At 45.8% G+C, this 16,393-nt stretch overlaps 1 protein-coding gene across 3 annotated transcripts in view; it reads right to left on the bottom strand.

Moving 5' to 3' along the window:
* Positions 1-16,393, bottom strand: part of LOC138299833 (chitotriosidase-1-like) — a 130,029-nt gene that overhangs the window by 67,163 nt on the left and 46,473 nt on the right. For all 3 annotated transcript variants that reach the window (XM_069238428.1, XM_069238429.1, XM_069238430.1), the window contains exons 3-4: positions 9,470-9,674; positions 8,518-8,574 (exon numbers count right to left, since the gene is read on the bottom strand). In XM_069238428.1, the coding sequence (XP_069094529.1) occupies positions 8,518-8,574; positions 9,470-9,674 (262 nt within the window). The remainder of the gene's footprint in view (positions 1-8,517; positions 8,575-9,469; positions 9,675-16,393) is intronic.

Genomic DNA, 16,393 nt, shown 5'->3' on the forward strand with positions numbered 1-16,393 from the left:
CCACATTTCCTCACTCTTGCCATGATGGGGAAGCTTTGTGCCCCCTGCTTTTCTATAGTGCTCTCTGCCCTCAGGGGAGCATATTTGTCTAGGATGGGGAAGAACAGACCCATGCCTAGGTGGGGGCTCTTCACTTTCAATCAACAGTAAACTGAACAATCCCCTGGTTATATAGTCAGCTTTCTGGCTCCCTGGTGGCCATATTGGAGATAAACATGCCCCCTGTCCAGCCTACACGGGAGAGCAGAAAGACTATTGTGCCCAGGTGAGGTGAAACACAGGCCAATGCCTGGATGGGTCACCCACAACCCAACAAGGAAACATCCCTGGTGAAGTGTGGTAGTTCACTCTTTTTAGGGATTGTGTGTCCAGTGCTATCCCCAAGCCAGCATCTTCTAGGGAGAAACAGTGCTGGAGAGGGGACACTGTATCCTTTCTATCACTGGCTTTCCTATGTTGATTGCTACTCAGGGTACATAATTATTCCCTCTGACACCGATCAACAGGAAAGCAGACTGTGCCATTAGCGCTGCTTGCTTAAATTTTGTTTTGCTGTGATGTCATCACTACTTTACAGCAAAGCTGGAAAAAAACACTTAGATTTTTAAAAGAATATAATTAAGGTGTTTTCACCAGAAACGTTTTCTTTATGAGTAGAGGACGAACCGTTGATGTCTTCTGCTCGTAAGGGTTTAAGAGGGTCACATTTAGGAGGAGAACTCTATGTGGGGAAGAAAATACTTCCTTGGCAATATTGGTAATTCTTTGCCTCCTTCCTCATATTTTTTCTGACCAGTTTTTGTTGGTTTAGCACTCTGGACACTTTACCAGTGCTAACCAGTGCTTAAATGCATATGCTCTCTGTGTAAATTGTATTGGTAATTGGCTTTCCCATGACTTGCAAATTTGATTTGCTAGTAAGTCCCAAAGATTGAACTTTGTGGTATATTCCTGCTTGTTAAGAATTGAACTAAGCTTGCCTCCTGTTTTGAAGTCTCAGTGCCATCAAAGACTTCCTCTGCTAACATCTGGACTCCCTGCTGAGACTCATACCCTGCCAAATGGTGTCCTAGCCAGTCCCCTGGCCCTTGAAAGGTAAAGTTGGCAGACAAGAGCTGAAGATCCATGCACAAAGCGCTGTGCGGGGAAATTTTCAATGCACCATCTCCAACGTGGCAGATAAACGACGTGCCGCCGGTTTCGCGACTAGATTCGACGCTTCACCTGCATCGTGCAGGGTGATCAATGCATCGTGGCTGGAGAAACCACACGCAACACCCACTTGCGGTTGCAGATAACAACGCAAACCCCATGCAGCGCGGTTTTCTAATACTGTGCGACAGGATTTTTCATGCATCGTTCCTGGGCGTCAAAGTCAACCCGGCTCTGCGAGGATCCGAGGTGCCCCATCTGGAAATCAACGCATTGGCTCTTGCGAGGGAGCAAAACGATTCATCACCAACCCGAACGGAGAAGAAACGACTCACCGCCTCCCATGTGTGGGAGGAATCGATGCATTGCTGCCTTTTCCGATGCACGCTCGTCCGTGCAGCTTTATTTTTTACGCTAACCAGGTACTTTGTGCAAAGTCATTGTTTCCGTTGTTTTCCATGGAGTAAGACTCTTATTCTTTTTTAAAATTCATATTTTAACTTGTGTATGTTGGATTCTTGTCATTTTGGTCTTGCTTGATTAAGATAAATATTTCCTATTTTTCTAAACTGGTGTGGAGTCCATTTTGTAGTGTTTTCACTATATTACTGTGTGTGTTGGTACAAATACTTTACTCATCGCTTCTGAGTTAAGCCTGCCTGTTCGTGCCAAGCTACCAAGGGGGTGAGATGGGAGTTAACCAGCTGTGTTTCTCATTTGCCCTGATTAGAGTGAGGGTTCTTGCTTGGACAGGGGGTAACCTGACTGCCAACCAAAGACCCCATTTCTAACATTGATGACCAGCGGTGAGGATTGGACTTGTATTTGAACTTGACATACAGTGATTAAGTGTACACTACTGTTTTCAGTGCGGACCATTGCGTAAACCACATATTACTTGTTTTTGCTTTTGCTCTTTTTGGACTTTCTCCTGCTTCCATATTTTTGGTGATCTTTTCATTTGATTCTTGAACTTCTCATTGGGAACTCTTTTTCTGACTTGGAACTTTGTACTTTTGATTTGTTATCATGTCTCAATCTGGAGATGCACCAGCTGAAGCTGTTTTTGAGTTAGGGAAATTGGAAAGTTACACAGTCGCTCAATTTAAACAGTTCTGTAAGCATCTTGCCTGTCCCATTAAGAGCTCCACCAGGAAGGAGGAGTTGCAAAAGCCACTGAGGGCCTGGGTGACAGCCAAGGAGGCTGGGGGGCACACAGAGGAGGAGGATGAGGATGGGGAAGTGCAGACTCTATACAATGGTGTGGTGGATGTACCTGTTATGGCTGGGGGGTTGGTCTCCAGGGCAGGTAACAGTGCGTCATCCGGAGTTCTGACTCCTGAAGAGTTGCAGGACAGACAGGTGGAGAGGGCTCAACAGCTGGAGTTAGAGAAGTTAAGGAGGTAAATGGAAGAGAGGAGGATGACCTTAGAGGAGAAAAGGATACTCTTGGCTTAAGATTGAGGAAGCTGGAAGTCATGAGGGCTGAGTCCAAATTAAATGTTGGCAGCAAAAATCTTATGTTCAGTGCTAATGAAGACGTGCACATGCCCAGAGACTTGGTGCGCTACTTGAGGGGGTTAACGTACACCATGAGGTTCAGGGGTATGAGGTAGCTCCAGTGATGTGCAGGGTCCCTGAGCTGGACTGGGGAACTAGCATGGGGAGTCAAGTTCCTTGTAGTGGGAGGGACACTCTACTGGCTCTAGGTGAGAGTGACAGGAAAGATATTCTCTTCCTCAAGGTAGAGGTCCTGCCTGTGGAGTCTGGAGACACCCCAGAAGAGTGTGGGTTGAGTGTCAGGGATAGTCAGGTGCTGTCTCACCAGTCTCAGGAGGGTGATGTGGGGTACTTTTTCCAGGTGGAATCACTGGATGGTTGGGTGAAGGGTAGTTTGGTTAACTCATGTGAGGGGCTGTGTGTTGTGATTGCTGGAGAGCATATGTCCAGTCCTTATTTTCCAGAGCTACGCCAACACCAGGTGGATTGTGAGTTCTCTGACCCCAGGAAAATTGTACTAGAGGCAGACCTCTGGGTGAGTTCCAGAGGGTCTGAAGAGGTATTTGGGGGTGCTCCTGAGGGGAGTGGTCTAGGTGTTTCCCAATCAGGTGAGGTTAGAAAGGCTTGCAGTGTCCCAGGTAGGTCCCAGTGTAGTGGGAGGGGTGTGGGATCCCATGTCCAGTCTCAGAAGAGAGGGACTGGGGTGGGCTAAGTCCCAGAGTGCCCGAGATCCAGTCCTAGGTACTTGAGGGTTCTATGAGTGAACGCCAGGAGGGGAGCCTAGCCTGTACTGTAGGGCCATCTGCTGAGGGAGACCCCATAGTGTCAGGAGAACTCGGGCAGCTGTAGTCAGCGTCCCACCAGTTCTGGTGACTGGCAGTACCACTCCCAGTGAGTGGGTGCAGAAGTCCAGACAAAGGGTTGAGAGGGTGTTGCAGACCCCAGTGGAAAACCTGGAGGGTCAGGGGTCAGCTCTAAGGTTAGAGCCCCCCAGGAATGACCTTGGTGATATCATTTCTGGGATGGGGGGGAACCAGGCTCTGCCAAGTGGGCAGAGGTAAGGGGATCAGTGCCAGCCAGACTCTCTTGTGGCCCTTAGGGAAGGTGTTTCCCTTGTGGGTGGTGGGTGTGCTCCCCAGGAAGTCCTGGATTGCCAGACAATGGTCCAGTCTGAGGCTACATACCCTAGGCTGGAGGGTCAGGTGCAGGGGGGTAGACTTTGACTGATTGGGGGGGTGGAGTGTGATTTGCACTCCCCGGTGTGACTTTTAGGGGTACTCTCCAAGGTGGGGGTGCAGAACCCTGGGAGTAGGGCAGAGGAGAGAGAGACAGAGACTTACCCCTGACCCCAGTTCAATCCAAAGGTTCAGACCCTGGATTGAAGAACCAGGTTCAAGGTGTCCTCCCTGACCTGGAGGGAGGGGCTACTGCTAATGGTCCCCCTGCCATGGTTGGATTCTGGGGGATGCAGGACACCAGAAGGAAGGGTAGGGGGAGGGAAGCCTCACCCCTGGTCCAACCTGAGGGTACAGACTCCAGGTTGGAAGACCAGTTGCAGGTTAACACTCCTGCATTGATGGAATAATTGTGCAGGACTGCTCCCACAAGCGGCCTGACAATTCTGGACTCTGGGGGTACTGCTCCTAGACGGAGGGTAGAGGGCCCCAGAGGGGAGGACCAGTGTCAGAATGTCATCCCTGACCTGGTGGAAGGGAAGGTGGACAAAGGGTCCCAAGCACCTGGGGCTACTGCCCCCCACTCTCCACAGTCACAGTGGTTGGAGAGCCTTGAAAGGCCTGGGGCCTGGCTCTCATTCCTGACAACTGCCAGTGGCCACTGTGGTTTGCAGTCCTGGTGGACAGAGTTGCCCCTGGTGGGGGGACAGAAGTCACACCCCGGGGTAGAGTGGGCCACACTACTGTGCTGGCCATGGTGATACCATCTACCCCTGGGATATATCTGTGAGCAAAGTGAAGTTAGGTGCTGCACAGATGGTATCTGCAGATGAGGAGAAAGTTTCCCCATGGATTAGCTTGGTGGGCCCTAAGAGTATGGACAGAAGGATCCAACTGGAGTCAGGGAAGCATAGAACTGGAGCATGCCCCTGCTGTTGTGGGTCTCGGTCCCTGTTCTATCGCCCCAATCAGGAAAGTCCATCAAGGTATTGATTGGTCTCCCCTGGCTTTAGACTGGTGGGAGGTTGTGTTGGGCCTCGCCCTTTTTGCAGGGTCATACCCAATCTTTTTGCCTCCTACCTCCTATTTTTTATGACCAGTTTTTATTAGCTTTAGGACCCTGGGTACTGCTAACCAGTGCTAAAGTGCATATGCTCTCTTTGTAAATTGTATTGGTAATTGGCTTTTCCATGATTAGCAAATTTGGTTTCCTAGTAATTCCCTAGTAAAATGCACTAGAGGTGCCTAGGGCCTGCAAATCAAATGCTACTAGTGGGCCTGCAGCACGGATTGTGCCACCCACATTAGTAGACCTGTAAACATGGCACAGACCTGCCACTGCAGTGTCTGTGTGTGCACTCTTGCACTGTCGATTCAACTTGGCAAATGTACCCACTAGCCAGGCCTAACCCTTCCCTTTTCTTACATGTAAGACACCTATAAGGTAGGCCCTAGGTAGCCCAATGGGCAGGTTGCAGTGTGTGTTAAAGGTGGGACGTGTACTGATGTGTGTTATATGTCCTAACAGTGAAATACTGCTAAATTTAGTCTTCGCTGTTGGAAGGCCTATCTCTCTCATAGATTAACATGGGGCTCCCTTTAAATATTATTAAAGTGCAGATTCCCTTTGAGAGCAGATAGAAATGTGGAGTTTGGGGTCTCTGAACTCACAGTTTAAAAATACATCTTGCAGTAAAGGTGGTTTTTGTATTGTTAGTTTGACAACGCCACTTTTAGAAAGAAGGCATTTTCTTGCTTAAACCATTCTGTGACTCTGCAAGTTTGTGGATTGCCTGTCTGGGTCAGTTTGACACCTGGACTGTTTGTGAATCCCCTCTAGACAGTGAGACAAATGGAGCTGGGTTGTAGCCTGAGTATCCTGATGAGCCATCTGCGCTAGAGTGGAGGGAGGAGTGGTCACTTACACCTGAATGGGCTGTGCCTGCCCTCTGACAATGCAGTCTCCAACCCCCTGGTGTGTGTCTGGGGTCTGGCCTGGGCAAGGCAGGATCTTGTAAACAACAGAGACTTTCCTTTGAAGTTTGCATACTTCAAAGGCAGAAAGGGGTATAGGTAGTGGACACAAAACTCCAGACTTTAGATTTCTTCAAGATCACTTCAGGAACCAAGAGGAACCTCTGCCAAGGAGAAGAGCTGAAGAACTGAGGAGGAGTGCTGCCCCTGCCTGTGACAGTGCTTTGTTTGGCTATCCTTAAGTTGCTTCTTCTGCCTGCGAAAGGGGACAAAGACTGGACTTTGTGGTATATTCCTGCTTGTGAAGAATCTCCAAGGCCTTGAACTGAGCTTGTCTCCTGTGTTGAAGACTCAGGGCCATCAAAGACATCCTCTGCTATCATCTGGACTCTCTGCTGAGACTCCTGCCCTGCCAAGTGGTGTTCTATCCAGTCCCTGGGCCCTTGAAGGGTGAAGTTGGTAGACAAGAGCTGAAAATCCACGCACAGAATGCTGTGCGGGGACATTTTGACACACCATCTGCAACGCGGCTGATAAACGACACGCTGCTGGCTTTGTGGCTAATATCGACGCTCCACCTGCATCGCGGCTGGGAGATCGACGCATTGTGGCTGGAGAAATGACGTGCAACACCCGCTTGCGGCTGCTGGTAACGACGCAAACCCCACACAGCGCGGTTTTCTAACACCATGCAACAGGATTTTCCAAGCATCGTCCCTGGGCGTCAAAATCAACCCAACTCTGCGTAGATGCAAGGTGCTCCATATGGAAATCGATGCATCGCTCTCTTGCGAGGGAGAAAAACGACACGTCACCGACCCGACTAGAGAAGAAATGACGCACGGCCTCCCTTGTGAGGAAGGAATCAACGCATCGCTGCCTTTTCAGATGTACGCTCGCCCATGCGGCTTTGTTTTTTTATGCTAACCAGGTGCTTTTTGCAAAATCATTGTTTCCATTATTTTCTTATTCTTTTGAAAATTCATATTTTAACTTGTGTATGTTGGATTTTGTTGTTTTGGTCTTGTTTGATTTATATAAATATTGCCTATTTTTCTAAACTGGTGCGGTGTCCATTTTGTAGTGTTTTCACTGTATTACTGTACAGTACTGGTACAAATACTTTACACATTGCTTCTGTGTTAAGCCTGCCTGCTCGTACCAAGCTACCAAGCTACCAGGAGGGTGAATCGGGGTTAACCTGCTGTGTTTCTCCTTTGCCCTGACTAGAGTGAGGATCCTTGCTTGGACAGGGGGTAACCTGACTGCAAACCAAAGACCCCATTTCTAACAATGATGAAGATGCTGGAGTTGATAAGCAAGACACAAATTCCACCCTGAATCAGGGCGAAAAAAAGAGCCCAACAGATTTGACCCAGAAATAATGAAATCCAGAAGATATCCTGCTACATAAAAAGTAGAGCAGAAATCGTGGACACGTAATCTGCTAAGTGGGGAATGAATGCATTGTAATACATCCATTTCAAGAAAATGCATCCTTAAATATGATGCAAGCAGGCAATGTTATTTTAGGAAAATAGACAAGTACCATCTTGAAATTAGAACTTCAAGCAATAGACATAGAAAAACAACCATCTTGAATGGACTTCTACTTAAGGCTTGCCACGCTGACATCTTCAAGGTTATGGTGTCTTTAAGGTTTAATAGGAAAAGCCTAATGATTGGCAACCTCCAAGCCTCCATGCCCTGATCGCCCGTTCTGTAGCAGTTGCTCTACTGAACACACCCGGAGGTGACTGCAGCATTAGTACCACTGACACTGATCGAGCGGTGTGGGAAGAACAAAGATGCACTACCTTTTCAAACACAGAGTGCAAAGACCACACACACTGCCTTCTTCGCACTGGACGTGAGTGCAAGTCATGTGCTACTGTCCAGCAAGTGCTTTATATACTGGTGTGATGTGTGGGGTTAGGCAAGCACTAAGAAAATTCAACTCATCCAGATTGAAGTGATAAGAACTATTCTGAGTTACACAGTGCACTCCAAAACGTGTAATGTCTATAGGGCTCCAAAATCGCTATAATCCAGAATTTAGTTGGCTGCATACCAGAGCTATTGTCAAGAGTAGAAAAAATACATTTGGTGAATAATGTTTAAGAAATGTGTTGTAAGTTGAATCAACCGCACCACATTTTCTGAGAGGTAGCACCTGTTCTCTGTACCTGCAATGTGAGAGAAAGTGGAACCTTATTAACATGAATGCTAACGATGCTTTAGGTGTGTTGCATGGAGGCAAATTCTTTTAAATCCAGTATTAACAAAAACTCCATTAATCCAATACCATGTACTGGACTTCCTGTGCCAAACTGATTTTAATAGTAGTACAGAAAATACATTTTGTTTTTCATCATTTAATTTCCTTACTCTGTATTTTGGTAACTTATATAATGTCTTTAGAGTGGAATGAGAGTTAATGTAGAAATCTTTAATAAAGTAGTTTTTAGTCTGAATGATATATAATTGCCCTATAGTGAGAAAGATGCTCAGTAGAATATTTGGAACTATGCGGAACAGGAGCCTTGTTTGCTCAAGTAGGTTGCCTTATCAAGAAGTAGCTTTGCTCGAGGAAACAGTAGAAGCCACAACTTGCACATATTGTCATTGCTAAACAAGCACTAGAACACTGGGGCTTCCTGGAGTTAAAGGCACTTGACCAGCCCTTTGCCTCACACAACCTTAGGAGTCAGCTTACGGTTCTGTTCCTAAGATCCACCCGCCAACAGACAGGAGCGTCTTCAGTCCGGGGTTTCTATAACACAAAAAAGAAGACATTAAAGGTGGCGCCACTGGAAAGTATAGTCACCATCCAGTACCTGGTCATAAGACATACAGAGAGAAAGGTGAACCTGACACCAGCAGAGGACATTGACAAATGACGGGATAATAGCTTATTTCTTATAGTCTTAGATTTAAAGATTCAAAACTGTATTTGGCCAAAGGCTAATTGCCTTAAGGCATTTCACATGCTTGCGTGCAGAAGGAAATTGTGCAGTGTATAGCAAACTTTCATGTTACAGATAAGAAGGAAGAAGACTGAACGTGAAGCATGAAATAAAGGAGTGAATGCCTACGAGGTATATGAAATATGGTGCTTAGTTGGCACAGGAATGAACAGAAAATGAATTTCCCGGCTAACCAAGAAGAAGTTGATGGTAGACAACACAGACATGGTGAGGGCACAGTGTGTGAATGATCTAGAAAGCATGAGGTTCACAAATGAAGCAACCCAGCATGTAATAAAAGCAAGCTATACAGAGCTTAGGAAAAGCCAGGAACAGCACTTCAATGAGACACTGGGAGATGCAGAAGCAAACCAAAAGAGGAGGCTGCAGAGTGTCCAAGATCAGGCTGGAAGCAAAGAAGGTTTAACGCTGGAGAATATTTCTGGAAGCTGGTAGGGATCTACAAAAGCAGCATTAGCATAAAGAACCAGGCAGTACATAACTTGATTGTCTCATGCCTTGTTATACAATCAGTAAAAATAGATCTACTACACTCTTGAACCAGAATGGGTGCCACATCGCTAGTACAGCTTTAAACAAAATGGGCATATTACATATTGCAGCACCTGTGCTGAACTCCTAGCCATATACATGTGTTCTGTGACAAAATATCGCCTGCTTCCATGTCCTCTACATCCTTACTTCATCTTTAGCCTGTTAAAATCTTCATAGAATGAATCATCATTCCACTGAGAGAAGTTGAGTTGGTGGCTGCTGCTGATGGTCGCAAAGCTGTAGATCAGGTGGGTGCACAGGTTAGCTTCAATGTTTTTAGGTGTGAAGCTAGCCACCCCTGGCCGATACTGAGCCCAGTTGGTATAGAAACAAATTAGCTTAATTGCTGAACCTGTGTGAAACAAAAATGAGGCGGACAGTGAACCCTAGGAAGACTTATGGAGTCGGTAAAAACAGTAAACTATACCGCTGTATTCACATTGTTCCCACATAAAGACGATAAGATAGTCACAAAGAAACAATAATTTAGTGAGATACAATTCCTTCAGTACTAATACACCTCAGGTAGCAAGTGAGATAGTTGGGGAGGTTAATTATCTGCTGCAGTGATCTGAGTGTAACCTGCAGGTCACAAATTTGAATTCTAACAGGACTAACAGCATTTAGACAGGCAGATAAAATTAAGATTAGTCAATTGGGCACAGCCCACACCACAAAAGAAGTGACATTTTGGTGCTTGAATAACTGGTTGGTAGGTAGGGAGTAACAGTATTATTATTCCACTTAAAATGATAGGTGACAATAATCGTTCCTCATATTAGTTCTATCCTTTTGACAGATGTCCCATTTACTTTGTATGCCCTTTCTGGAAAGTGCTCCTCCATTGGTACACAGCCTTGCACAAGATGCTAGAACTCCCACAACCTACACGTCATCTGGAATCTGTTCCTTCCCCAGGGACCCTCCATTTTGAGGAGTCGGCGTGCCCACCCTCAGGCCGCTGTTTTTTGAGTCCACACTGATGTTTAGGGGCGTCCGTGTCTAGGTAAATGATGTATCCCTTTGTTTTAGTCTTAGTTTTTAGTTTTAGCGTTTAGCTAACGGATATAGGATAGAAATTTGGGGATTGAGAAATGTGTGCTATGATGCAACTGCTCAATCTGTAATTACCTTCCAGTCATCCAAGGCTGCAGCGCGAGAAAAACCTCTAAAAAGACAACAATTCACCGCGATATTTGGGTGGATAAAAGCCACGTTAACTGCAGGAATAAGCTGCTTCCCTATTTTAAAGGTGGAAGCACAGCGCTCAGTTACATAAAGGATGTCATGATTCAAAGAGCCAGTAGTTCTTGGGCCTCGTTTGAGGACTAGAGATGTTTACAAAGTTTTACATAATAACTGCAAGCTCCACAAACGTGGTCTTTCATAAATCAATCAGTGCAATATGTGAAATCCTTGGGGTTCATGTTTAGGCCTTCTCCTTGTAATAAGATGGTGTAGTTGTGAGGATTTGGGTATACTATATGATATGGCTGGGCGGTCTTATCCTGCAGTACACTCACAAATACCTTCTTGGGTCCAATCAGGTACGTTTACTCAACCTCAATATGTAAAGCATTTAAGAGCACCAAACAATGAAATAAGAAAGTCACACGACATGAAAGAAACAAGACATCAATTTATAAAAATATAGCTTACTTTTATGATTTTTTTAAGAACCTTAATCAGCAAAATCCACAACAGGATTCCAAAGATACATGTTTTAGAAGCAGTAAATAACTTTTAAATCAACCGCAAACAAGCATTGGCCAACAAACCGTTTGGAAACTTTTGGAAAGTTTGAAACAGTTAGTTCGACAACTTCAGCCCGAGTTGGGTGACCAAGTCCAAAAGGTCAGAGGCTGAGTTGTCCAGAAAGGATACTTTGGGCAGTTACCTGACCGCCAGAACATTTTAAAGCAAGATACAAACTTTACAGGATGCCTGCCATAGACATCAATGAAGTGGTCCTGATGCTGAGGGATACAGGCTTAATGATGCTCAAGGATGCTCCTGATGCTGTGCGGTCCACAGGGTTGCAGTCCAGTCGAGTCCTTGGTCCCCAGGTGAGTGGGGGTGACTCTATCCATGCTAGAGGTCCCACACAGTCCTCTTTGCAGGGTTCCAAGGGCTGCTGATGCAGACCCTTGCGCTTTTGCAACATAGAGGTCACAGTGCAAATTTTGGTGGAGGCTGGTTTCCACCTTGGATGATGAATCTGATCACAACCAACACTCATGGGTCCAGCAGACACAGGTGCACCTTTTCTTTATCTTGAAGTGTCCTTTGGGGTGCCCGGAATCCGGTAGCGGCAAAATGGCTGCTGTGGCTACCAGAGGTGTGACTTGGACTCGTCCAGCTTTAATATCCCAGTGCCATTCTGGGGAGCCAGCCAAGTGACCTTTGGAGACTCTGCTTCAGACTGGTGTTGGGGATCAACTTTTCCCCGAGCCAGGCATGCAGAACAGGGTCCAAACACAGCTAGCCCAAAGTGCAGCAAGTTCAGTTACTCCAGCATTGCAGCCTCTCTTTGTGCGCTTCCAACAGGTGCAAAGTGGTCTTCTTCTCATCCTCCTTCCAAGTCCAGTGAGCACTGAAGTCTCTGATGACAGGGGTGTCCATTGTAACCCAGCAAAGTAATTTGAGAGGACAACGCGGTCTTTAGCCGATGGGCTAGTAGGTCGTCTTCTCTCTGGTGACACAGTCCCGGTGATGTGTGGAATCTGGCTATCCCAGAGCGCACCACACTTGCCCCAACCAACAAGGCAGAATCCTTCCTTGACTGTAAGGACCTTGGTAGCCCACCCCTAAAGGTATGGCTACCATAGGGCTGCATGCCCTTGGAAAACCAGTTTGTGAACCGTTTTCCCTCCTCTGTCCCTGGCTATACTGCCCGAGAGTGTTGTCACAGCAGCCCTTCAAAGGCAGCTTCACCTTTGAAGCTCGTCTTTTGAGCTAACATCCTGGGCATCCATCCTGTGGGAGGAGGTCACATCTTCCAGTGCAGCAACAGCCTTTGTTCTTGGCCTAGGAGCCATTCACAATTCTCCTGAGGTGGGCAGAAAGCTGTCTGTGTGCTAGTCCCTTTGTGAGGCCACTGGACTAGCTGAGGCACAGAGTGGCAACTTATTAAAAGTTGCTTACCTTAAAAAGTGACATTAATTTCGACTTGGCTATCAAGTCACATTTAATGCCACGATTGAGTTGATACCCTAAGTGACCCACTTTGGTAGTCTCAGTCAAAAGTTAGATGGCCTGGGTTCAACTCGTTAACTCTGTATTAGCCAATGGGTCTAGCAAAACAACAATTTGGAAGTGTTGCTGCAAAGACATATCATAAAACATATGTCTTACTTAACAAAATACAGCTCCCGTCCATAGGACTCTACAGGCCTTCCTTAGGGGAGACTTATATAAGACCACAGTCCCCACCAGGAACATGGTTCCCGAAGTGGTGACGGCAGCCTGGGTTGTACTCAGCCAGGGCAGTGCTGAACTCGGCACCGCCCGACTGAGTACAACTCAGCTTTCCACCAGCCTTCTTATGGCGGGGTGCCCACTATGAGAAGGCTGGCGGACAGCCAGGGTGAGGGGCCACCGGGGGCCCAAAGAAATGCACACTGCCTGCTTTGCAGACAGTGCGCATTCCGAGAGTGCTGGAGTGCTACGATATCAGACCAATATGATTAGACCCACTGATACGAGACCAATATCATAGCACTGTTCCCGGCAGGCAGCCCGTCTGGAACCGCGTATTACAGTGTTCCCGCTGGGCTTGTAATATGCTCGGGTGGGACGTCACCACCATGACAGTGGCGTCCTTCTCACGAGTTTGGCGGTGGAGTCCTCCCCACGAGTTTGGCAGTCCCGTGGAGGGACTGCCAAACTCATAATGAGGCCATCTGTCTTAAATGTCCTGGGCACCATATACTAGGGACTTATAAATAAGCCAGGCCTTGCCAATCGCATGTATCCAATTCGACATGCAAATTATATGTGGTTAAAACACTGCTAACGGGGCACTGAGGTCTGGTTAGCAGGCTTCAGGGCACTCTGAGTTGAAAACCAGCAGCTAATAGTCCAAATGGGGGCAAAAAAGTGGGGTGAGTAGACTTGCAAAAGCCTGTTTCCTTACAGTAGCCCTTACTATAAACATAGTGTGTCTTTAAATGTGCATCGCAATTAATCGGGTAGCATCATGGCACACCTGTTCAAGACTACTGTGAACAAAGCCAAAATGAGCATAGACTAACCTTGAGCTTGAACATTCCCTATGTGTGGACATATGTATTCGCAAGCGCATATAGTACGTTTGATACATCTATTGGTGCATTTGCAAACCCTGCAATTCGCAAAATCACAGTGTTGCAAACATAAAATTGTTGTGTGCAATGTAGTAAACCCATTTTGTGAGTCAGAAAACTCTGAATGGGTAACCCATTCCCAATCTCAATTAAGGGGCATGAAAGGTTCGTCCTTTCCTAATACAGATGAGATGTATCAATGATTTGTGACTGCAATTGCAGTCCAAACCATTGATCATTTACGGACATTGAGTTGGTAACTGATTGGGGAAGGGAACGGTGTCTCCTTTGCGAATTGTGTACGGGAGCTGGAAGGGGAATGGTGCAGACTCCCATCTGTATATTCCCAAACTGAAAACATTATTTTTAAAGAAGCATTGGTTCCTTTAGGCGCCATCAGCGCCAGGATACCCTCCTGATATGTTAATGGTATGTTTGCAAATAAACATAACATCACATATCATTAACATTGAGATTGCATAACAATTGTTCTGACAGTAAATTGATGCACTCGCTGTATATGCAACCTGAAAGATTGTAGTAAGCCAGACTGTTTTGATTCCTAGATCCATGGTTGGGAAGCCTTCAGCTGCGTGAACGTGTGGACCTAGCTTGCAGAAATCGTAAGCATAGAGAGGATCCTTAAACAGCAACTTTGTTGAAAGTAGCCAAAGAACAAGGTGGAAGGGCCTGTATATCTCCACAACTGGCATTTGGGTATCGGACTCTGAATCAATTTCTGTGGCGGTATCGACATGACCCTGTACCAGGGCTGCAACAGGCTATGTTTAGACATATCTGAAACACCATTCTTGCACACTTTTATACATGGCTATATCTTTCAATATATAACCACCAAAACCCAAGAGGTGCAAACACTGAGGTTGTTGCACGCCCTCTGTAGTGTCAGAGTACAAAGGCACTTATTTCATATGGAGGTGCCTTACGACCTGTATTATGCCTGTTAAAATTGCTGGTATGCCTGTCACGAAACACAGGAAGAACCATGGTGCTGTAAGGAAATTGAGAATTAAAGAATCTCTGGCAAGATGAATGAATCTATCGACAGAGCCACTTGATAGTGGAGTAAGGCAGCCATTTTCTCAGTCTGCAGTGATCTTGAAGGCAGGTGGGCCAGCAGGTGTTCGAGCTCAGCACCAATTCTCAAATTTCTCAACTTCAACGTTCTGGTTGAGATATACCAGATACTATCATAATCTCAAAACACTGCAAACCTATAAAATGTACGCCATATCCTAAGACATCCTATGCATGCTGTGAACCCCACTGAAAGCCACTCAAATAGGCAATTTGTACAAGTTTATACTTTATAGATGACCACAGGCCTTTGGTTAGGCTAGCCACAGTGTGTTTTACATCTTGTACCACGTGAAGCTTACCCCTAGATCAAATCTCTGTTAATCAAACACAGCAACCCTGCTTGTGTTTATGCATTTATTTGTGGATGTTTTTGTTTTCAGATGTTCAGCTGTCCATGAAAATGTTTGTATGCATGTTTATGTGGGCTTTTCAAGTATGTGTATTGTGTGCTAAAGTCTGTATCTGAGAAGACATCTTCGTGTCTGGTTATTTGCCCAGGTGCTTGTGAAAGCACGTAAATATTCATAAAATTGTGTGTGGAAGTGTTTGTGTGTGTGTGCAAATGTGTGTCGTGTTTATGTTTGTGAAAATGTTCAGGTTCTTTATTTGTACTAGTGTTTATGCAAAGGTGGATGGCATCTGAAGTTTAAAGTCTCCCTACATTTTTAAAAGAAGGGCACAAAACTTTTTGGAGTTTGTCAGATAATGTAAAACATTTTCCAAAGGTGCACTTTATGGACATTTAAGAGAAAGAGCGGCAGAAGTGTCAAAGGTGTGAGGTTGACTTGTACCTGCGGAGAAACTTGTATGCATACAGTAATTCCTTGAAAAACTAAACTTGAAAGAGTTATTGTTGACTAATAGTGTGAGAAGTTCTAAACTTTTTTGTGGGAAAAGCACTATTAACCTAAGATACTGCGCTCACCTCATGTCCCTATCCTACCATACCATGTCCAACATAACTCCCGCTGTTACTTGAGAAAGCTGGAAATGACATGTGTATTGTAATAAAGGTAACGTAGAACCTTGTTAAAATACTATAAAGTGTTGCTGTTGATATGTTTTGTTGTGAATCCTTTTTGGGTCTTGCCTATAGCTTTTAGCTACCTGTTGTTGGGTACCTTTAATGGACTATATCAGTACTTAAAATACACTTGGGTCAGTCGATTACATACTAAAGGTTGGCTTTCTTTTCAAACTCATCTGCTTGCGTTTTACTCAGTGACTTTCATTCCTCTTCTTGTGTTTGGACCTATCCTGGAGCGTAGCTTCATTGTCATCCTTTTGATTGGATGACTTGTATCCTTCCACTGCCCCCCATAGGTAAACTATATTTTTCTTTTAGCACTCAATGGAAGCCCCTGTGTTCTCTTCTTACGTGTGCTGCTTCTCCCTCACATCCTTGCCCCACCTTCTGGGTTGCTCATATCCGAAGCTCATCCATTGCTTCCCCACTGACTCCCTCCTGCTCGGCTTATGTTGGGTTTTTTTAACACCCACCTTCAACAATCCCCTCCGTTACTCTTCCCGGTCCTTCATTCTGCCTGGGGTGCTAACTTTTTAACCCCAAATTACCACTGATTCCTGACACGGGCTACCGTTGACCCACTGCCTCTCCCTGCTCTAAGTTGGTGTGTGTTTTTAAAAATGTCTTTACTTCCCCACC

Source organism: Pleurodeles waltl, chromosome 6 (assembly GCF_031143425.1).
Source record: "Pleurodeles waltl isolate 20211129_DDA chromosome 6, aPleWal1.hap1.20221129, whole genome shotgun sequence".
NCBI classification, from domain to species: Eukaryota; Metazoa; Chordata; class Amphibia; order Caudata; family Salamandridae; genus Pleurodeles; species Pleurodeles waltl.